General features: G+C 36.9%; 1 protein-coding gene across 4 annotated transcripts in view; it reads left to right on the top strand.

The window, feature by feature from the left end:
• The window catches only part of LOC131699625 (teneurin-2), an 842,004-nt gene that overhangs the window by 797,926 nt on the left and 19,137 nt on the right, over window positions 1–24,941 (top strand). For all 4 annotated transcript variants that reach the window (XM_058996766.1, XM_058996767.1, XM_058996765.1 and 1 more), the window contains 7 exons: window positions 3,729–3,875; window positions 14,781–14,991; window positions 17,140–17,259; window positions 19,380–19,641; window positions 20,501–20,768; window positions 22,935–23,078; window positions 23,690–23,939. In XM_058996766.1, the coding sequence (XP_058852749.1) occupies window positions 3,729–3,875; window positions 14,781–14,991; window positions 17,140–17,259; window positions 19,380–19,641; window positions 20,501–20,768; window positions 22,935–23,078; window positions 23,690–23,939 (1,402 nt within the window). The remainder of the gene's footprint in view (window positions 1–3,728; window positions 3,876–14,780; window positions 14,992–17,139; window positions 17,260–19,379; window positions 19,642–20,500; window positions 20,769–22,934; window positions 23,079–23,689; window positions 23,940–24,941) is intronic.

Genomic DNA, 24,941 nt, shown 5'->3' with positions numbered 1-24,941 from the left:
AATACAAGACTAATCTTTATTAAAGCTAGAATGAAAAATAAAGTATTTTATTACAATCATTCTGCGTGGCTGCACATTAATAAAGAGGAGTCGATTCTGCTTTGAAATGAAATTTACGATTTAAAAGCCCATTTAGTTGCTTCATAGAAAACCCCTGTAAATTAAATCAATTTTACTTTTAACACGTTTCTCAGTCCTGATTGATACACGAAAGGCTTAACAGGTATCAGTTGATTTTTAAAGGAGAGTAGAAAAGTCGGTGGAAAACGCCGAAAATCAGAAGCCTAACTAAGCCATTCATCCGGATTCTACAATGTAGTTGTAAAGGGTGGAAAGCAGCCAAACTTCTTGACTATGCTTTTAAAAATGAAAACACTGAAAGTGTAGCGATTTTACTTTTTATTTATTTATTCTTTTGTCATCCATGTTCTTTTCAGGATGCGCACGACTCCTTCAGTTAAGCCTCTCAGGCCAGTGACCCGCAACCCTTGCAATTTAATCTTCTTTTTAACACGGATTACTTTAGTGTCAAACAAAATTACTTCGGAGAGTTGATTTAATAGTTTCTGAAATCCCACTTTATTCTAGTTAGTATCAAGAAATCGACTTGCCTTTCACATTAAACAATAGGCTTATGCAGCACTAACCACTGAGGAGAATCAATGTGCTGTATAGATTTTACTGTCCAAATGCTTCATAAGGCTTTGGCTGCTTAAAATGGCAACTCCATTTAAAAGGCAATCATTACTAACTTGTTTTTTTACTCCTATATAAGAACAAAAAATCAATCTGTGGTTACCTGTTAATGTGCAAGTCCGAAGTCCAGCGACTATACATTTGGATTAATATAAATGCAAAGAAGAATAATCAAACATACAGTATATACACAGTAAATGTATTTATTTTTATTATGTATTAAAAATAATTAAACAGAATAATGTTAACATCTGATACAAACCACAAAATCCGATACAAAGAAATTGTGCTGTATGACATCAATGTTAGGGTCTACTATATTGTATCACAGATATTTAAATTATAGCAGGTATATATAAAAATATACTATACATTTATGTTGGTTAGAATATACAGTTGTAGTCAAAAGTTTACATACCCCAATGGAAATTTATAATTTCTAGAAATTTCTCGAAAACAAAGAATTTTAGGAAAAATCTTGTAGCAAAAGTTTTGCTATTTGTGGATGAGGAAAAAAGGTTACAAGAAATAGATGTGTACAATTATTTATTTCAGCAATTATTTTGCAAAACTCCAAAAATGCTAATTCAAAAGTATTTATACCCTGATGTTATGATAGTATTGTCTGCAAGGTGCTAGAAATTTCAATTTGATAATGCAGAACCTAATTCTAGAAAAGTCTAGAAAATGCTGGATTGTAGGTGAACATTCTTAGAGAGTATAAAAGGGTTAGGCATAGGATGATTGCCGTCATTACCAATAAGTCAATATGGGAAAAAGTAAAAGAGCTATCTAAAGACCTTAGGCAGAAAATCATTTATTGCCATAAAGCTGGAGAAGGATACAATAATATTTATAAGCATTTGAGAATCCCAGTTTCAACTATTGTTTCTATTATCAAGAGGTACAAGACTCATGGTACTGTCACAATGCTCCCTCAGTCTGGAAGAAAGAAGGTTCTTTCACCAAGAACAAGTAAAAGAATTGTGAGGAAGGTTACTAACAATCCAAGATTGGCTGCCAAAGATATTTAAAGTGAATTGGCTGCAAGTGGGACTGGGGTTTCCATTTCAACCACAGGTCGAGTATTGCATGGTGAAAGTCTCAATGGTCACAGCCAAGGAAAAAGCCACTCTTAGGAAAATGTCTGAAGGACAATGACTTAAAGTTTGCAAAATGGCATTTGAATGATGGATATGAGTTCTGGTCAAAGGTTTTGTGGAGTGATGAAACAAAAAATCGAGCTATTTGGTCACACTGATAGTTGTTACGTTTGGAGAAAGTCTGGTGAGGCGTACAAAGAAAAGAACATACCTACTGTCAAGCATGGAAGTGGTAATATCCTTCTATGGGGCTGTTTTTCATCTAATGGCACAGGAAATTTAGTTGCAATACATGGTAAAATTGATTCCATAGCATACCAAAAGATATTGGCTGATCGTCTGAAACCCTTTGCTAAAAACCTGGTTTAAAGCGCAACCGGACGTTCCAACACAACAACGATCCAAAGCACACATCAGAATCTACTTCAGAATGGTTAAAGAATAAAATCAAGGTTCTGGAATGGCCTCGTCAAAGTCCCGATCTAAATCCGATTGAGAATCTTTGGTATGAGTTGAAGAAGGCTGTGCACAAGAGGTCCATGGAATTTGAATGAATTTGAACAATTTTGCGTTGAAGAATGGTCAATAATCACTAAAGAGTCATGTCAAAAGCTCATTGACCAATACCGTAATCATTTAAAAGAGGTTATTATAGCTTTTAATTTCATTTTCCTTGTCAGGATATCAATACTTTTGAATTAGCATTTTTGGAGTTTTGCAAAAAAAAATTGCTGAAATAAATAATTGTACACAACTATTTAACTTTCCTCATCCACAAAAGCAAAACTTTTGCTACAAAAGATTTTTCGTAAAATTCTTTGTAAATTTCCAGTGGGGTATGTAAACTTTTGACTACAACTGTCTATACACATCAGGTTTGTATATATAGCAGCATGTTAATCAGTACAATTTGACAAGGTAAAGGTCATTCCTATATTATAGAGGCAAACATTTATATCTGTGTATAATCCTGAGAATTAATTATCCCTCCATTACACAGAAAATAAAATAAACTGCATTCTGTGTTCATTTTTAGCCCAGAAGACAAACCACCCCACCCCCTCACCTCCTTGCATGTTCCAAGGTGACTTTTATTAAACAGGATTAATTAATATGCAGACAGAGACTTAAGTATCAAGCATGAACTGTCTTAAGTTTTAGAAAATATTTTTTAAAAAGATGTCTGCTATGTATTTCAATTAAAAAAAACCAAAGACATACACAATATTCTCATATCCATTGTGCCTGTTTGGAATAATCTTCATTTCACTTGAATGTTTTAAAGCTACCTTGTTATTTAAGGTTCATGTGTCAACCTAATTACATCTTCAGAATCCACATCATTAATACATTGAGTCCTTCCGAAACCCCATTTAAATCATAGGAGTATATTAAAATCTCTCATGTAGTTATTGTATTTGTTAAAGCTATAATAATATTAATTAAACCAGATGATTTGAATAACCTTGCCAACTGTACACATTTAATTACACCACTATCCCAAATTCATAGTTACTATTCAGTGCAGAAAAAGCAATTTTTTACCATCAGATACTTACTGTACCAGTACTTTACAGTATCACAAACTTAGTCAAACTGACAAATGTATTATGTATATCTGTATGTATTAAGTATATCTGTTTTCCCTAAAATTGGATAAGAAATTGTGGCATATTTATATTGAAATAGCATTATAACAAACACCCTCACACACGCTGTCGGAAAAGCATCCATGAATTAATGAATCCCATACACTGAAGCAGAAGAGATCACGCTTCCACAGAAGTCACTAGAAGCATATAGAAATGTCAGGTTTCAGACAGGACAACTAGGTACCAGGCACATTTTGAACTGTACCAGTCAAATATTATAATCCTTTTACTAAGAACTGTTTTCTCTTGCTTTTTTTTTTTTTTTTTTTTAAACCAGATGGCTGCCCTGATCTGTGCAATGGCAATGGGAAATGTACCCTCGGTCAGAACAGCTGGCACTGTGTCTGTCAAACCGGCTGGAGAGGGCCTGGATGCAGTGTTGCCATGGAAACCTCCTGTGCTGATAACAAGGATAATGAGGGAGGTGAGAAGCATGCATCAAATTCCTTATACCCTTAAGAACTCAGAGCTCTGGATGGTGTGATCATAATTTAATTTACTTGAAGGAAAAGTAACCCTGTTGACTATCTACTACATCTATTAATGATGTCTTTTTAGGCCTGGTCATTTCCCTTCCATTTTTATCCATTACCAAGTTCCTAATTCTTGTGTGTGACAAAATGGTATTATGTTCTGAGGTCAAGTCAGGCCTTTCTAAGTTCTACATTTCCCAGCATGAATTACAGCACAAACATACAAAAGACTGTCTTGTATGCAGCTTTGCTGCAATTGCAGCATATTAGAATTGAAACCATTTTCAGTAAACGCTCTCTAGAAATTCCTTTTCCTTCCCCAAAAACATTTGATTAATCAATCTGAATTCAACAACATTCTTTGGACATCTGTACAAATACATGTCAGGTCTGCAAAATATGCAGTTCATCTTAGAGTTAAATTAACTTGCTTTGTTAAATTAATGCTTCCTTCAAAAATATCAGTTTGGATTCTAAAATGGATCCTAAAGACTGCAAAAACTAAAAAATGAAAAAAAAGAATTAATCTCTGTGGGGAACTGGCTTCAGGGCTGTGTCCTATTGTACTCAACAGTTGCCGGCAATTCTGAGAATGAAAGACACATGATCTGTTCATATTTTACCTCTTATAGAACCTACACTTGCAATTTCAACCCAGTGACATTAACGACATATTCTCTGAAGGTTTTACAGTAACAGAGGTGACCCTGAAGGGTCATTAAGTTATTAAATCCCACGTTACCGTGTATCATTTTGTTTTCAAAGTCCCGGAGTTTCTTTAAAACCCTATTTGTTGTTTAAAGATTCTGATAGACACTCTCAATCGATCACAGAAAACAGCTCGATGGCAGCTTCTGACAGCCGGAAAAGCACGGTAATTTGAATTGCTTTTATAACAGAAAATCCAATGTTGTGCCAAAAAAATGTGTGTCACAATCCGATCAAATTGAAGCCATAAACAACAAAACTTGCTGCAATTACAGCGTGGAACTGCTTCAATTTTTCAAGGTGACATCCTTGGTCTAAGAAGCAGTGAGAGTCACACTAGGAATGATTGCAGGCTGTTGTAACTTTGTTGATTGAACACTCAAGACAGAATGTGTTGTGTCAAACACAGTGCAAAATCCCAATCAGCAGAAAAGCCATCTCATAATGCTCAAATCCCAGACAGCTGGGATTATGAAAAGTCACTGATGAATTGAGTGGTTCTTTTAAAGCTTACAGGGTTCACTGCACCTATGAATGACACATGTGTGTTTGATATGTCTACCTCGTTACAGTGGGAGACATTCTCTTTAGCAAGCACCTCCTTCACTCCCTTCTCCTTCTCTATCAAATGCTTTCCTGCCACTCCTGATCCAGATGATAGAGGTTAAACGCACATGCTTGTTGGGAAAGGTCAAGGCAAGTTTGGATCATGCTTGTGCTGATTTGCCAGTCTTGTCTGGATGCTGCAGTCGCTTTTGATTGCCAGTGGGTTTAGGGAGCTAGACATCACCCTTTAGAGGCCTGAAGTGGTCAGGCACTCCCATGAGTCCAGGCAGAGGACTTGCATGCAGGTCTCTGTAGATGTGTCTGTTGTTGAAGCTCGACTGGTTAAAAGAGGCAATTTGCTTGACAGCTGGAACAGAAGTTTTCCTGTTTATCTTCAGTCTGACTGTCAAGGGGACTGCAGAGGTGAGACAGCCTTTAAATTATATATTTGAAATTGTGCAGAAGAAATATACAAATTATTAACAAAAAATACATATAGAGATTCAGGCGGACTGAGTATAAAAAAAAAAAAATTGAGAATTAGTACCAGTATTATTAGGAATTTTTTTAACAACTTAATTTAACTGGGTACAAGTTCCAAAAACATTTCAGCTAAAATGTGACCTCCTTTACAAATCTGTCAGAGGTGCCATTCCAAGCACCATGCTTTTTGTTTTGTTCACATCTAGTTATTCTAGTTGTTTTTGTTTCAAGCGCTCTTATTTATGTCACCCGCAGTGAATCTGACGGCCTTCTTATGCCAATCACTGTGTCAGTTTATATTTCAGCTCATCTTTTATCTGACACTTTGAAAATAGCTGCAGCAAAAGGTTACTTTTACTTCTGGCAGTTAATGAATAGACCAATCTGCTTTGAATTTCACAATTGCTTCCTCTTTGTGTTGCAGGCCAAGGTTTGAATCAATTACCACTAGAAGTTTTAAAATATATTTAAAGGCTAAATATAAAATAAGAGATTCATAGACAACTGTAAGAGGCTAAACTCTGAACATTCACAGATTTTTGTAACTAGTCAGATGACGGCTGACAGATGGTGCTTTAATGCGTGTATGTTAACATTCTCTTTTATCGACGGTTTAAAATTGCATTGCATAGTATTTAAACGAGCCTGTCAACTACTAAAACCATTTTTTGACTTAAAATTACCAGTGAGCAATTTTGCATTATTTTATTATCCTAACCCTAGCCTAAATACCAACCTTAACCTAATTATTATTAAGAGTATATATATTAGCTCAAAGAGCCAGCTGCCCAACGTTTCGATATGTTGTACATATCTTTCTCAAGGGAGCCTGTGTTTGAATCAAAACATTGGAGGTATTTATAGGTTTTTGACAGCATGACAACTACTTGTTATTGTTTACATTCAAATCCATGATTTATATATATATATATATATATATATATATATATATATATATATATATATATAAAACAAACTGTCTGGTAAACAAAGTGTTAAATAAGGTAAAGTGTTTGGGATTAAAAGTGACGAGAGTTCAGGAAAGTAACAAAGTAATCTTGTGTTAATTAAGAAAGCTTAAAAACAAATACATTTGGTTTAAAAGTACTAAAAATAATAAATGTATTTACGTGGGGATGATATACGGAGGCATTAGGACCACGTGGAAGCTACTGGAGTCAGGGTTGGCTCCAGTTCGAATTAATTGTTCAATTTAATGGTTGTCAATTGTTTAACGATGTAATTGGTTATCATTTAAAATGTCTGTGTTTGGGAGTGTTTGGTTGAGGGGAACGTAAGGATTTTGGATTACGACTTTGGATTGGGATTTGGTTTTGATGACGAGGGAACAGGCTTAGCCTGTCTCGTATTCAGATAGTAAAAACATCTGTTTAGTTAGGGCCTGAGAATGGGTTAGGTTTTTGTTTTGTTTATTAAAAGTTTGAAAAAGGAAAACTGCTGTGTACCACTTCATTCACATTCTCATGTTTTGTGCTCAGCAAAAAATGAAAAGTTGGCAACCCTAGTTAGATTGCGTAGCTCTCATTCTAAATAAAGGTAATATACAATACAACGTTTCTTCTGAGGCTGGAACTGAAGGAAAAAAAATACATTTTACGAACAAGAAACCACTATATTGAGTTAAGGACAACTCTGTCTGTTTCTAATTTGCTCCATCTTGTTTACTCATTCATGTGCAAAAAAACTTTTCAGTTTATGCCCGATTTAATCTCAAGTGTGTCATTTCTTTAAGTTGAATTCAAATAGAAGCCGAGTGAAAAAGCAGATCAGTAGAGTGTTCTGGGGTGTGCTGTTATCCAGCCCTTCACATGAACTTTGTTTCTGCTTTTCTTTTTTAAAGCCCTATCAAACTTTAAAATGCCTAAGGCTATTCATTTTTCATATTCCCAAGATCTGCATCCTGTGACTTGAAGTGATTTATTAAAGATCAAACAGGAAAACAATTGCTATCGTAGAAAGATTGTTACAGGAATCTACAACACAGAAACCTGGAGCCCTTTCTGGAACCTAAATACTTAATGAGTCCGTTATTGATGAGCTAAACTAAGCATTTTCCTCCTGCTCTTTCTAATGTATAAAGGAGTAAATAGGCAGGCCCAGGAGCTTATACTTTGGTGTATGCTGTTTCTTTTGTGAAAATGCAGTTCATGTTTTTGTTTCAAATATACAGTGAAGCCCATTGGTCTGTCTTCCAGTATAAAAAGGGCAGTATAAACTTATGTTGATAAATGTCTGCATTACTGTACAACAGAAGAGTACATTTGGATATTAATCTCACGTATAAGCACATGCTCCTAATGCATGAACCCAGGGTATTTTCAGTACAGGACTTAATCACCTTGATTAAGCAGCCATAAATGACCCTTTGGTTGCCAGTTAATTAATCCCAAAACTGCAGCAGTCAAGAGTTTCATTATACCATGCAGGTATATGAAGATGTGTTTATTCCATCATTACGATTTAATCAAAATATGTTTTGCCCTGTATTAGTTCACAGTTAAACTGAAAACTACAAAGTGAAATGCAATAAAGCTACAAGCATTTTTTAAATTTAAGTTATGATTTCAATTTTAAATCATACAAAAGGCTTTTTAAGAAGGTTTTTTTTTGTTTTTTTTTGCACACAATAATAGTTTTGAGACATTGTACCATAACGAATATAAAGTTGACAAGGTCTCTGAATGCATTTGAATCTCATTTCACATCCTGATTTGAATCTTTAAGATTGTCATCTAATGATTTACAGAGGAGTGGTTCATTTTTTCAAGCTGCTTGAAATACAGTAACATTTATAAATCACGCCCGAGACCCTCATCTGCCTAGTCTATCAATGAGCGCACTGCATCTGAACACTTCTGCAAAGCAGGTTTGAGGTAGCCAGTGGGCTGGCCTGATTAAAAGATGTCTGTGACAGTGAGGGTTATTTAATTATTCTAGCAGCAGCAGATTTAAATAAAATCAGCATTTAAACCATTCAAACCTGAACCTCCATTCGGTTTACCCACAGTAGCTTCCCTTCTTCTGAACAACTCGTTATTAAGAATTGTCGGTCCAGGACTCCCGAGTGGCGCATCCAGTAAAGGCGCTCCACGTGGAGTATAGGATGCGCCCTATAGCCTGAAGATGTCATTGCCGACGGTGACCGGGGGCTCTTAGGGGGTGGCGCACAATTGGCCGAGCGCTGCCTGGGTAGGGAAGGCTTAGGTCGGCAGGACAATCCACAGTTCACCGCGCACCAGCGACCCCTGTGGCTGATAGGGCGCATGCAGGTCTGCAGTGGAGCCATTCAGATCTGTGTTGTCCTCCGGCACTATAGGTCTGGTGGCTTCGCTGTGGATCCGCAGTGCAAACATGACGGCCTGTCAGGAACACGTTTCAGAGGACGCGTGTTTCAGCCTCCATTTCCAGAGTCGCCGGGGGGTTGCAGCGGTGAACCAGGATTAATTATAACACAATGGGGGGGAAAACTGGGGTAAAAAAAAAAAAAAAAAAGAATTGTTCGTCCCTCAATCTGCAATCTGAAGACGTCCTTTTCTTCAGAACTGCTCATTGTTATGACCAGTGGTTGTAATGGGTTTACTGTGGTACTTTAAAAGACAAAAATACCCTTTTTAATTATTTTAATGTCTATGGTAATTAGGTATGCTGCTTTCTGGATCATTTAGGACCACATTGGGGCATGCTGTATTTTCAAAATGTTTATCTCAGTCTTTAATTAACTCCCATGGTTTGAATGTGATACAATTGAAAGTCTATGTAGCTGTTTGTTTCTCCTTTTTTCTCCTTTCAAAAAAATAGAAGTTAATTAGACACAAGAAATATTGTCTAGATTTTCAAAACCTAGGTCAATGATTAATCTTATTAATGAGGCTAGCATTATTAACTTGATTTTGGCTTTGTGAGTTTATATAAAATGTGTTGTTGTGCTGAAAAGGAACGCTAAATCCATGCTTTATTTGTGAAAATATGTCATCTTTTACTACATAAAAATAAAAAGTGCAGAATTATAAGGTGTAGATTTCTTATCTTTAGACAAACTCAAATGAAACAGTATATCTAATCCTGCAAGTACTGTACATTGTTGGTACATTCAGAAAGATGGATAGGATAAGTGCAATCTCCAAACGACTGTCTATTGAATGACATTGCTGTTGGGCTTTCCAGGCTGAGAAATTGTGAGCTTAATAAGTGTCTCGCCTTATACAGAATGACCTCCTTCAAGCGACAGCATTTGTAAAACTAAACTTATGTCCTCATCTCATTTAGGGACAGATTTGAAAAGCATTTGCACCAGGTACAAGGTTTGTTCCTCTTCCTTTAAATTGAACTTTGAAATTTTATGAAAAACAATAGCAACTGTTTAAAGCTAATCTATTGTTTCAAATATTCTTTTTCTTTTGCCCTTGCAAAACAAAGTACTGTATAAACATCGGAATGAGACATTTTATGAGCTATCTAGGTACTTTGTACCTAGCAGGAAATCATTTAGCTCACCTATAGAGACATCAAACTTTCAATGGCTATGTTTACAACAACTTTTGGCACCCAGAATGGAATGTTCTTTTGCTAGAATTGTGATGTCATCATACCGTCATTTTACTATAGTTTTCTAGATTTTTGAAAAGTATGAAATGTCTGGAGGGGTCAGCCAGTGCCAGTTTGGTACTATAGACATCATTCCATGGGTCAAAATGTGTCAAATTCAAGGGACAAATTGAAGAATTGTCATCTTACTCAGACTGAAATACACTTCCTTTTCTTCTGTGATCCCGTTGCAAATCTCGTGTGAACAAATGCACACTACAACAAAACAAATAACGAAAGAGCCAAAGAAGCTCCAACCAGGGAAATGGCACAGAGCTATATTAATGCTTCCCCTCGATTCTTACATTATAAGTAATTTCACAACAGACTTGTCTGAATAATCATGTATAATATACAGTTTATATATATATATAAATTATAAATGCAAAATACAAGTTGATATACATAGCTCCAGCCTGTGACTGATAAAACCCTGAAATCTCAGCAACGAGCAGAGCTGTCCGTTTAGATCAATCAATAAACTCTGAGCTTACGATCCTTAAGATCATAGCATTGAATCCTGCTGTTGAAACATATTTAAATTCAAACTACTATAATAATTATAGTAGTTATAGCCTTTCTTTGAAAATGAATTGATTTGAAGTTTTACCAAACACATTTTTTATGAAGTTCATGTTATAGTGTAGCGATTGTAATAGTTGCAGTGCTGAGTAACCAAAAAACAAAGCACATATTAACTTATGTAGTTAAAAAAATAAACGTTGCATTAGTAGTATCAGTAGCATGTCGGCACAGCTTAAATTAAGGAATCCATTTTGTGCTATGAGGGAATCTTAATACACAGTTTTAACAAATAATTACATTTAATCATCCTTGGAGATACAACGAAAATTAGATGACTACTAGAATGCTTCAGTTCCATCTGCTGTAAACCCAGACGGCCACGATTAGGAACAGTAAGTAAAACTGGAATGCTTCTGTAATATTATTCCAAAATCTTACAAAGTCTCTGACTTTTTAATGCAATGTGTGTTTAATTATTGGTACGTTCTTATGATGCGTGCTATATGAAATAAAAGCATAGTCCCTCCTTAATTACCAGGTTTGTTGTAAACCTTTGTCAAAATAATAAAGCACAGGGTCAAGGGATTTTTATCGGCAATAATAGCACAGCAATCATAGTGTGCTGCTCGTTGTAAATGTGTGCCTTTGCAAATGTAGTGTTGTGTTTGTAGGGCAGATGAGATGTTAAATCAATGTCCTATTGTAAGTGACTCTGCATATAATGCACAGTTCATAGCCTACCTCTGTAAAGCACTTTGTGATGGTGGTCCACTTTGAAAGGCGCTATATAAAAAGAAAGATATATATATGTATATCGCCAATCTCTGGTAGTTTGATTGAATAGCACCATAAAACAGGGAAATGCGCTGGGTAATTAAAGTTCTTTTTTGTATTAAATCAGCACCTTAGGTTTGAAACCTGTTACAAATGCTTTGTAAATCTGTCCTTGCTGGCATCCATTTAAAATCCAGTTTTACAGAAACAGGGCATCTTGAATCAATGCTTTCAGAATTCTAATTTTGACCACCTGACATTATATTACTGATATAATTGTTCAATAAGGAGGCTCTGTCACTCTGGAATGGAACTCTATTTAGCATTCTGTATTGTCTAGATAAAGTTCATGACCTCTTTGACTCTACGTTGCTATCCAATGTATGTGTTATCAGAACAATGAACCTCAATGAACCCCCTCACCTTGAAGGGCACTTGAATGAAATGGACGATTTAGAGTGACAGATTCATTTACTTTGGGATTGCAGAGGTGTCCTGAATTTGGTGGTCCCAAAAGGCATTGAAAAGATGTGATCTTTCTATATAGTGAATCATTCTGAAAGCGCAAAGTAAATGGAGATGGTTGATTAAAATGTTAACAGTGTCTTTGAAAGGGCTTTGCTAAAAATGAAAAGGGGAGTGGTGGTTGGTTTGATGGGGATTAACCTCGTCCTTGTGTGATAATATGTGCCCAGAGTGAGGCTGTTTTTAGACCAGTTCCTTTCAAACCCAGTCAAAATTGTCATTGACAAAAAGAAATTGGTGTTTTTTTCTGTAAAATCCTAACACATATAGGGTGTCAATACTGATTACCAAAACTGTAAATAGACACATCTGCAATCATGAGAGGATAAAACTCGATTTTTATTGGGTCAAGGTTGTAAGAAGTTGGTCTTTTAAAATAGATTTTGGACTGAAACATTTTTCCTATTGACGTTTAAAAAATCCATAAAGATTTCAATACATAAAACGCTGTTAAAACTTTGCAATATACAGATATATTTTCAACAAAAATCTGAAATCCGATAATAACTGTGGTGTTCAGGTAGCAGTATTCAGACAAACTTATTATTATTATTATTATTATTATTTATTTCTTAGCAGACGCCCTTATCCTTGGCATGGACATCAGAATACAGCATGCCATGCATATATTGAGTGATCTTGTTGTTTATAAGTGTTAGATTTAGACACGTAACCAACACAGAGTGACAAATGTACTTATCTGACGAATGTTTCTGAGCTGGGATCAAGTGCTCGTGAAACAAACAGTTGTCACTATGAATATTTCAACACTGTATATTTTTCAGTAAATGTGTTTCAACCAATTAGTCCCATGTTTCATCACCTCAGTTGTATGGAACCTTTACAAAAAATAATATATATTGTACTTGGAGATCCTAATTTCTGTATGGCATCATAAACTGGGTGTGAAGAATATCCAAGCGCATTGCCACCATGTCAACTCACAACCAAAAAGACGTAGTGATATATTTAAGTTACAGAAATCAGTTGCAGCTATACTATGAATATGTGGAGAGTGTTATATTGTGCTCACATTTATGTAATTAAAATTCTAGAGATATAATTCCTTATTTGGTAGCATAAATCCCAACGGGGAAAAGTAAACAGCTACAGTAGCCTGTATGTGAAAACAATATGGCTTTTTAAAAATTGTCTTTACATACAGAGTTCATATTTATCAAGGTTTTATTTAAGTATACCCTGAACTACCTATGTGAAAATTCTTTTTTAATATGCTATTTTCTCAGAGTTTTCACTTCGCATAAAGCACGGCCATCAGGGCATCAAAGGAATCCACAGACAGTATAGAGATTGTTGTCAGGAAATAATTATATAAATAATTTGACATTTACTGAAAGGCCTTTCTTCCTTCGTATCTTCTTCTACTGTGTTGTACAGAAGCTCAAACAATTCCAAAGACTGCAAATATTTGAAGAATTCCGTACAGTATAACGGCAGAGAAGTTACCCTTTGCATTCAAGAGCTCCTGTATTTGCACAGAGAAAGGGGAGATAGATTGTGCTGACAGGATAATTACACTACCACCATGGATCCAGTGGTCTGGCTGACAGATAGATTTGATTCCTGTGACTGAAAACACCCATGAGAGACCGGGGGGGGGGAGGGGGGGATTGAGTGGGTAGATCATAAGTTCTGGGGGATGTCTTTCTGTTGAATTCTTGAATGATGACTTGAAAGCAGGCACACACAATAGCAGTTATTAGGGCCTTCAATCCCTGTGTGGTCCTAGGAACACTAACTTAGCCAATCACGTGATAGGTTGAAGGACATTTATATATTGTATTGCCCTGTGGTTAGGTAAACCACTTGTCTTTTTTATGCATCTCTAGGTACTGTGTCTGTCAGGGTTATTTTCCTGAAATAAGCCTGCTTTTGATTTATTAAATTGATATTCATTAAACTTTCCTAGTTCTTGGTTTGCACCAATTGCCTCCATTTCAAGACACACCAAGATGCTAAAGACTCTAATATTTCAATTTAAAAATGTCAATGGGGGAAAAAAAAATTGGTTTGGAAAATGTAAATGTGATTTTTTTTTATTCAATTGTATTTATTTTAGGTGGGTCCTTCTCATTTAAAAAGTTTTTACTAATTTTTTCAAAATGCAAAAGGTTTTCGACAGGCATGAAAAATTAAATGTCTTCAACATGTTTTAAGCCAATTGGTAGTTGACAATATACTCATTAGCAAAGAACCACTTGATGTGTGTCTACAGCTCTTTCTCTCTGCAGCATTGCACTTGAAACTTGGCAAGCCAACCTGGCTACTGAGATTTGAAGATAGCCTCCGTGAATATCAGAGCTTGTTTTGTGTGTAGGTGTTTGTTAGAACAGGATGAGCGGAACAAAAACGAATCTCAGCTCAAAGTTATGCTGTTTCTCCCATAGAACCAATGTTGACACTAAGCTTCCTAGCCAAGTTTCTAGTGTTACAGATAAGAGCAGTAGGCAAGCATCAAATGGTTTTGTATGAATATTTTCAACTTATTAATTGGCATGCGTTTCAATTTGAAACCAGTGGGGGGGTAGCTAGCCCGCCAACCGCCTCCAAAAGTTTTCTTTTTTATACTGCAGTCCGGAAAAGGTTTCATGTGAGGATACACAAAAGGCATAATTAAAGTGCTGATTGAATATTCATTCATTGTGTATGACTGTGCTTTGCTTTCCCAGATGGCCTTGTTGATTGCATGGACCCAGACTGCTGTCTCCAGAGCCCCTGCCAATCGAATCCACTGTGCCGAGGCTCACGCGATCCTCTACAAATCATTCAGCAGAGCAAGTCATCTTCCCAGAAAGTCAGGTCCTTCTACGACAGAGTGAAGATGCTAGTTGGCAGGGATAGCACTCACATCATTCCTGCAGACAACCCCTTTAATGCAAGGTATTGATCCAGATTACTACTGCTGTGAAGCACATCCTCTTAGATTGGGCCTTATATAATATACAGGTAACACGAGGTTGGACAAAAAATATGAGAAGTGGCACTGTTAATAGGTTTAACAGGTTAACAGGTTTTTATCACCGTGGTCATCCATGGAAAGTCCACATTTCTTACAGTTAAAGAAGATATATGATTATATTTACATTTTTTAGACAGAGCACAGAAAGGGGTCCCCGAGAGGCTCACCGGGTAAAAGCACAGCCTTTTTTTATTGCTGTCATACAGTCAGGGGAGCGCAGGTTCGCATCCTGGCTGTGCGAAGTTGCCTGTCGTCGCTGGGGATTCTGAAGGGAGAGTCGCATTGGCTCTGGCACTCCCGTGGGTTAGGGAGGCAAAACCGTCAGGAACTGTTTCTCCTCATCACACTACAGCGAACCCTGCTGGCTAGGTGCCCAGTGAGCTTAGGCGGACACCTGCAGGGCTGGCCTTTGTCCTCCAGAGGCCGGTAGTTTGCTGACATCTGCTCTCGAGTTCCTGGGTGTAAAAGAGGAAGCTGGCTCAGTCGTGGGATCGGAGGACACCCACTGAACCTTCAGTTCTCCTGAGCTGTGTGGGGAATTGCTGCAGTCAGGGGAAAACATAACTAGGGCGAAAATCAAGGGTAAAATAATTGGGCACACTAATAAAATAAATGGAAAAAATGAAATAGAGCACAGACAGAATAAGGTTTGACCAAATGTGGAGAACATTTGTGCAGAGGTCATTCAACGTTTTTGATTCGCCCCTGTAAATACAAAATACAATGACCACATTTGTTTGCCATGATTTTTGTGATGTCCCTTGTGTTGGATTAGTGCAAGTCACTGAGTTGGAAGGGTAAAATATAACAAGTTAAAACTAAAGTATTAAGTGATGCAACGAATACTATGACACATTTTTATAAATATCTAGGGCAGCAGCGTGGAGTAGTGGTTAGGGCTCTGGACTCTTGACCGGAGGGTCATGGGTTCAATCCCCGGTGGGGACACTGCTGCTGTACCCTTGAGCAAGGTACTTTACCTAGATTGCTCCAGTAAAAACCCAACTGTATAAATGGGTAATTGTATGTAAAAAATAATGTGATATCTTGTAAGTCGCCCTGGATAAGGGCGTCTGCTAAGAAATAAATAAATTATTATTAATATCAGTGGAAGATTACAATTCCTTTCAAAAAGTACAAGAGAACATATTCATATATAATTGTAAAATTGATGTCAAAATAAGAAACAGGGAGGCCCATATAGAGAAAGTATAATTCTATCAGTCACGCAGCATGTTTTAATATAAAATGAAAATATTTTTAATTAAATTTAAGGGGGGGGGGGGTGTAAATAAAAATGATTTTCATGACTAGCAACTGCATTAAACCGCTAGAGCCTGAGGAAATGTACTTTTTCTCATTTTGTAAATGTAGATATCTCATGAAGTGTGAGGAGCTTTGTCAAACAGCAGTATACTAAGTATTCCATGAAGATTGCTTTTTTATGTATCTGCACCAGTGGGACTTATTCAAAGTTTTTTAAGTGTTGTGATGAATTCAATTGGATTACATTTTTCAGCAAACAAGACCCCTGTTGTTTCCTTTAAAGGACATAGAGCAAACAACATTCCAGTAAATCTTATCTAAAATATATTAACATAATTTTGCAATTCGCACATTTGTTTATATAAAAGATGCATACATTATGGTAAACGTGCATTTTTTTTTTTTTGGAAACTGCTAATGAACTACATTTACTTATCGCTCCTTGCAGATCTATCAGTACTGTTTTTTTCTTGCAAGAGTGCTTATAAAGAGTGCTTATAAAGTTTAAAAAAGAAGCTAAAAAACGAAAGATAATCAACTCAAGAAAAGAGTGAGCCATGATAATACTGCAGCGCTAATGAGAATGTTTAAAATTGTTTTAGAAATGTACTATGTTGTGCTTTACCATGTCGTTTTCACTTTTTTTTTTTAACTACACTTTACTAAGTTTTTACCAAAATGTACCTCAGTAAGTGTTTCTGTTGATATTAGAGAGCTGCAAGTCATTCAATGTAAAGTTCAGTTTGACAAATTTTAAAATGATATTACAAGTGATTTTAATTTCTTAAATATGTCTTTCACAGTCTGGCGTCTTTGATCAGAGGCCAAGTTTTAACGACAGATGGGACTCCACTCGTTGGTGTTAATGTTTCCTTTGTGAAGCATCCACAGTATGGATATACTCTAACTCGCCAGGATGGAACGTAAGGCTTTTCACATGTCTGTGATGTAAACAATGTGGGAATGTTAGCAGACACACACACGCATGCACACACAGACACACGCATGCATAATAATATATATATATATACAATCTAACTTCATTATAACGAAACCCCCTGGGACCTGGAGAAATGTTTGTTACATCAGGTTGTTCACTGTAATAGGGTTTGGCAATTTGCTGTATCAGAATAATGAAGAAACGCCCAAATTGAATTGAACATCTTTATACAGTATACAGTAGTTCTTTCAAGACCACTTCACATTGATCAACATTTAAACACAGTAAAAGAAAAAAATTAAAAGAAAACAGTAAAGAAAAAAGAAAAAGTAGACTTACATGCTGAATACAGTAATTACATGCCCTTTCTCTTGAAAAATATTTCCAGCGTAGATTGCATCATATTTTTCGTGCTTTACCAATGCACACTGTTTCAGTCTTGTTACCTCCTCATGCCTGTTGCCGTGGTTGCAGTTTCTGTGAAGATGGCAACGGTTGCGTACATCACACATGATTCACACTAGAATAGGTTATCTATGAATCAGCCTGATCTTCGAATTAGCCTACCAAGGTCTTTGTTTTCAGTGAGAGAATAACACATTCACACTGGAGAAAGTTTCGTGTCAGTCACTACCAAGATCGGTTTATCCGGGTAGATTTTGTAAAAGTGATCATTCAAATAGGGCTAATTTCCATTTAAAAAAACCGTTCTTGCTGCTTGGATTATTATAAGAAGGGTTTGTTATAATGAAGTTAGACTGTGTGTATATATATAGTTTCTTTAACAAACCAAAATGTCTTAAATACATTAGTACTGGGGGAAAAAAGATTCATTCAATTATTTTTGTGCTGTTTCCTTGGTTTGTATGAAACAATCCCAGGCTGGCCTTAAATTTAAAACTGTCAGATTTAATGGTGGTTTATGCAGTAATGCAATAATGTCTAACAATCACTAGCAGTTAATTACCAATTTAAGACTCTTAAACCCAACATTAGGCATGATAAGTGTATAATTGTAGAATGTATTTGTATGCCCAGTACCCGGTGGAATACAATAGTTAGTGTTTAGCTAGCTTTAAATGGATGTCACCTACATTTTCATAATATAAAATGTATTACTTTCTTAATATTTTATTATATGTGTTCTGTACAGTTGTTCTTCCTGCTTAGATCATCATTTTCCACACTTATCTATTCCAGCACTAATTGTTTTTGAAAATCACTTCTGATTTTAGAAGGCAGGACTCCAAATACAGAATACAATGTAGTGTCAGTTGAAAACTGTGTCTTAAGAAAATTTGTGGAAAAAATAAAATAGCAAGCTGTATTTACGAAGCTACAACCTCAGTTATGCTCATAAGAAAACGACGAATAGAAGCAGCTTGCGGCCGTCTGCTTACACACAAAGATTACAGTTATGTGCTGTTTCTCATTTCCAGTCGTGATTGCTCGCACCTGTTTTTCTCCTTTTTTGTGAACTGTGGTATTGCTTGGCATGTCTAAAAATATGGGGTTCTGATCAGCATTTTCGATCTGTTTAAGCTGGTACTGTTTGTTAGAACTGAGCCTAATAACGAAACTTTGAAATTGTAAAAGCGTCTCTTCGAATTCCTCAGGAAGCTAATGATGCTTCTTTGAAAATGGCTGCCTGTATGTCATGATGACTGGGGATCAGGCAGTGACTTTTTGTTCGTCTTTTCTTGGCAGCTAGCCATGTTGCTGTTTGTGTACTCGGGTATTCACATCTTTTGTTGGCGATTTTAATGCACACTATACTCAAATTTAAAAAGCAGGACATTTTTTAGAAGTAAAAATTGGTTTAAAAAGTGTGTCTTAAATTCGAAGGAATATGATATATAGAATGTAGTATTTTTATCACAGGTAAAATTTTTTTTTTTTTTTAAAGATATTGACAGCAGTTTTCACCTTACAGTGATAAACCGTTCCCTATGACTAAAGGACCTCCTGGTACACAATAGCCTGATAATTTGGGAATTATTGCCCACTGTCAGTTTTCCACTATAAGCCTGTATTCCGGTCAATATTATTCAGTTCAATGAGTGCATTGATTAGCAGGCTCACCTGTATATCCGGTGTCTCCAGGTTTGATCTGATTGCTAACGGAGGTGCCTCTCTGACCCTGCACTTCGAGCGTGCTCCCTTCCTGAGTCAGGAGCGCACAGTGTGGCTGCCCTGGAGCAGTTTCTACGCCATGGACACCATGGTGATGAAGACCGAGGAGAACTCCATCCCGAGCTGTGATCTGAGCGGCTTTGTGCGCCCGGATCCCATTGTCATCTCCTCACCGCTCTCCTCATTCTTCAGCTCCACGCCTGGGCAGAACCCCATTGTTCCAGAGACTCAGGTTAGAGACTCAAAGACAATCTAGGGCTGTGGCCGGCTCTCAATCAGACATCCAGTGTAAAAACAAACCTTTTTGCTGTGCCTTCAGTTCAACACAGGCAGTACTGCTATGCTATTCAGTGTGATCCAGTATGATAAAATAAAAATGTTCTCAGTAAATATCCAAATGTAATCTTGTTTATTACTATTGATCTGTCGGATATCAAGCTATAACTGTTGCTTAATTTTTTTTTTAATTGCCAAGCACAATTGGGTTTCCAATATGAATATGGACATCTTTTGAAATGTTCTGTTTATAAATGTGTCCAGTTTTTTTTATATCTTGTCTGCACATTCCTCCCTTAGGAGCTTCATTGCTCAGAGTGCTTCTGCAGACACTAATCCTGTTCCTTTGTCATTTTCTCTGTTGATCTTAGACCTTGAGCTTAAGTTTTCCATTTGCCTTCAGAACCAGGGAAAATATTCTGTTATTCTAGGTTCTAAAACAATCGTATTGGTCGACCAAACTGAAGTTCAGGCTCATTAATTGGGATTAAACATCTGTGTGATGAGGAGACCTTGTTACCTATACATTGCTGATGAAGCTCAGTAATAAAACTACAAAAACAGAATCATTTTATGATTCCACTATCCCAGAGGACAGCTATCGGGACAAGTAGGTCTTTGTGTGGTGAGAAAGGACAGGTCGCTGTGGAAGATCTGCATTGACCAAACATTGAATGCATGTATTGAGCTAACTGGAGGGGTTTACACCATGAACAGTGGCCACTTAATGACCTCCTTCTCCTTATATCTCAACAGGTGCACCTGATTTGCTGTGTCACCGCTCCATTATAACACTGTTTCCTTCTCTAATGTAGGTCCTTCACGAATGCATTGAGATCCCCAGCACCAGCCTCAAGCTTTGTTATCTCAGTTCCCGCACCTCAGGGTACAAGTCCCTTCTGAAGATCACCATGACCCAGACACTGGTACCTCTCAACCTGATCAAGGTCCATATGATGGTGGCAGTAGAAGGGCATCTATTCCAGAAGTGGTTCCATGCCTCCCCAAACCTGGCTTACACCTTCATCTGGGACAAAACTGATGCATATGGCCAGAGGGTCTATGGGCTTTCAGAGGCTGTCGGTTAGTTTCTTGGATTTTCAGTGATATTCTATCTGAATAAAACAAAACAAAAATAACAGACCTATTTTGTTAAGTTGTCTTCAGGTGTTTTGTTTAAGGAAATAGCAAACAGAATATGTTTTTTGAGTACTCTGCTGAAAAAGATGAGTTATATGTGGGGAAGAAAAATCTACTCTTCTCTCAAATAATCTGTTGGAGCCCCAGCTGCTTTGTATCATTATCAGGATCATGTCTAAAAGCTCTGTTTTATGTTAATGTAAATACTTTAAACCTCCAATTCTGTTGTATCCTGTCTTTTGAAGTTCACACAGTGCGAAGAAATGAGCAATCTGTAAGTCTATTTTGTGTAGCTGTAGGCATCTTTATCTCTGTCACTCTGGTTCTTTTCAAAATTGGCTTAGAGAAAGCTATTTCTTTCGATCCCGTAGTGCTGAGCAAATGAAGGACAGAAGGGGAAGCTGGATGGTTTTCTCAAATGTCTTGGCACCCCCCAGATGTGATAGATACAGTGGCAGGATTCAAAGTGTAGGTCTTTCAGGTGATTAGTGGAGGTGCAAAATGACTAACAGAGTCACAGTTTTACCAAGTACACTGCCGCTGACAGTACAATGTTCATTAGCATTATTTGTTTTGCCCCTACAAGGTATAAATTAGGTAACTAATGTTAGAAAGTGATAGCAAAATTCTTTTCATGACCATATGGCATCCGCAGTAGCGCAAAAGCATTTAGTCATTTCTGTCGCAAATCATAACTCATGCAATAGAGAGTTATCATTTTATTTTAAAACAGATGGTGTCTATCACGCAGCTGTATTCCTCCACGGTTCCTTGTAAGATGCATTTTGAATGTTTTCAAGCTGCATGTAGCCAGGCAAGGGGTAATGTCACAGTCAAGGGAGATGCTGTTTAGACATTGCAGTTTCATTTTATTATGATTTAAAATGGCACCACAAGTGTGTTGCCTTTCTTGGTTTGGGACTATAAATGAAGCTCTGTGTTGGCCTTGATGCGGACACGAGCAAAGGAGGAAAATAGGCTGTGGGTTAGTTTGCCTTACAGCAACCGCTTAGGTTTAGCAAGGATGGGAGAAAGAGTTCTGTAATGATAAGTAAGGCTACGATTTTGGCACAGTAATTTTTAGTACATTTCATGGGTGAAGTGAGGCAAAAAAAAAAAAAAAAAAATCATGTAAAGGTCATCAAATAATGTTAGCTACATCAACATACACAAGAGCTTTTAAATAGTACACCAAAACCAATAATACAAAGACTATTGGTTTTTACTACTGACAAGTTTAAATGTTACTTTAGAGTACAAAACTTATAGTTAGACTTTTCCACGATTCTGAAACAGCATGTTGTAAAGAAAGCCTCTGTAATCAATAAACTTCTGTTTTGCAATGCATTTGTTCTTCTGCTTTTACAGAAAACAGCTCACTCACCATTTCCTACTGCAGATTCAACGGCTTGTAGCTTCCATTTTTTATAAAGCTCTTTCACACTGTTTGTCACAGCTTGTAGGAACATTACATGCTGTACAAACATCATGCCACCACTTTCATGAAATGTCCCCTTTGGATATTTTTCACTTATTACTTCTTGGCAGTAATATTTCCCATTTTGCTCCCTCTTCTGTAGCTTCACCCCATAAACTTCAGCTCTACTCATGTGCATGCTTGCTAGCTCAGCTAAGATACAAATCTCATTCGCTGACCTACATCGCTGCACGTAAAGGCTGTGTGCAGACACAACCAAACAATTTATACACTTTACTCGCAGATTTGTATTTTCAGTGCATGACATGCTGCATTTTTTATAGAAATAAAGGAAGCACCTAATCAAATGGGTTTTTACATCCATTTCCAAGATTTCACGGACTTGATTCGAATTGACAATTTCCGCGACAAAATCGTAACCTTAATGATAAGGCATGACTTATTCAGAGTGATTATAGGAATGTGCAAATCAATTTTATTCAAAATGAGGTTATAATCCCACTTTCTTTTTGTTATACCTGTTTATATTTTCCATCTTTAATGAATATAACATGAATAATTGATAAAGGAAATTGGAAAATCAAGGCCATGGTTACTTTATTTCAGAGCGCTGGTGTAAACAGTTTGAGTACCGATTCTTACGTGACATCTCCTCTCTCTGTGTTTTCCAGTGTCTGTTGGCTTTGAGTATGAGACCTGCCCCAGTCTGATTCTATGGGAGAAGAGAACAGCAGTTCTTCAGGGATATGAACTGGACCCCTCAAACCTCGGAGGGTGGTCTATAGATAAACACCACGTCCTAAACGTCAGAAGTGGTAGGTTTCTTACTTCATTTGACCCACCCCATACTGAAAAAATACAACAGTCACCATTTACATAATAATACATATTTTGTTTACTGTTAAAATAAAATTATACAAAAAAAGTTTAAGAAAGAAAAGGTTATGAGCAGTACTGACGATCTGATAGTGTAAAAAAATAGTAGTTATCAGCTGAAGGCCTGTGGAAAGTTCTCCTGAGTCGCAAGACTCAAAATTAATTGCTATCTTATATGACAGTATTGAAAGCAAATTGAACTTGAACAAAAAGTGTAAGGTTGAAACCACATAGTGGTGGTAAGTTACTCTTTTTTTTTTTTTTTGAGAAGTTTTAACAGAAGCTGTCTCGAGTGCATTCAACACATCAGTTCTTATTAGGTTACACTTCAGTTAGCACTGGAAACAGGTGCCTTATTAAGGTTACAAAATGTAAAGAAAATACCAGAAAACCAATAGGATTTGTCATTCAGCAACGTGTTATATCAGTTTAAATTACTCTGACATACCACATGCCTGGAAACTCATTAATGGTATACTCATATTTTTTGCACCTGAATCCTGAAAGTTAGTTGATTTGTGTTTTGACACTCCCCCTCCCCCTTCGCCAGGTATTCTTCACAAAGGAAACGGGGAGAATCTGTTTCTTACCCAGCAGCCTGCAGTGATCAGCAGCATCATGGGTAATGGCCGTCGACGCAGCATCACCTGCCCCAGCTGCAGCGGCCTTGCTGATGGGAACAAGCTCCTCGCCCCTGTGGCGCTTGCAGCCGGCATTGACGGCAGTCTCTACATCGGGGATCTCAACTTCGTGAGGAGGGTGTTTCCTTCCATGAACACGACCAGTATCCTGGAGCTCAGGTAAAGCCAGAGTGTTATTATAACTGTTGTCTTACAAATATCCCCAAAGAAGAATTAACTCGTTTAGCGGCCCTTAAATTAAGCTTTGTTTAAAAATATTATCTGGGTCATTTTAATACAGCAATATAGGATAGTCCTTGAACATTCAGGTATTCCACGAATGAGGAAGGTCGAATAAGCAACAAGCCCCTGAAGAAGGCATGTGGGTTGTTTATCCTTATGAGTGAAATAAACACAGCACTCTGCAAACGTTTATATAGTATTACGTTTATACAACTATGGCTAAATGTTTTGTATCACCTAGATTGTTAGGATTAAGACATAATTAAAAATATATATATCAGAAACACCTTGACATTAGTTACACAAAATGCTATGTATTTGTATATGTTTTTTTTGTTTTTTTTCTCAAGTGAAACATACAAAACCTTCCTTTGTTGTTTATTTATTTGAACATCCAAAAGTAGTCATGTCACAACTGGTCTTTGACCAGACACAAGAAGAACAAAAAAAAACCCAATGTATTGTGTACACTGCAGGAGAGAAGGACCATCTTGATTTGGTTGGTTCTGAAACTCTGCAGGAGAGGCCTTCCCATTCACACCTAGCTTCAAAGCTGTTCTACCATGCACACAATACAATCAGTGAATACAGCGGATTAGGAGCAAATCACAAAGAATGAGTTTTAGGCAGGCAAGCTGATGGAAGCTATAATAACTTTTGAGATTGTTCCCCAGATCAAAGTGCGTGTCGGAAAAAGGAATTCTCTATTTGTTTATGTATTACTAGTAGTGTTTGTGGTAAAGTTTACACCTCTGTAAGCTTCAGGCTTTACAGCTGTATTATTTCCAGTTGTTGTGCAACCCCTGTAAATGAATGACTTCACACAAACGCATTCACCTGAGAACGGCTACACAAACCAACCTGCAAAATCAACAGATCAAAATGACATCCAGATTTCAATTATGAGGAGTCTTATTATATACAGTTGGGTGTACATTA

This window comes from Acipenser ruthenus, chromosome 23 (genome assembly GCF_902713425.1).
Source record: "Acipenser ruthenus chromosome 23, fAciRut3.2 maternal haplotype, whole genome shotgun sequence".
NCBI classification, from domain to species: domain Eukaryota; kingdom Metazoa; phylum Chordata; class Actinopteri; order Acipenseriformes; family Acipenseridae; genus Acipenser; species Acipenser ruthenus.
Note: the sequence above shows the minus strand (reverse complement) of the source record. Positions and strands in the feature narration are given on the sequence as shown.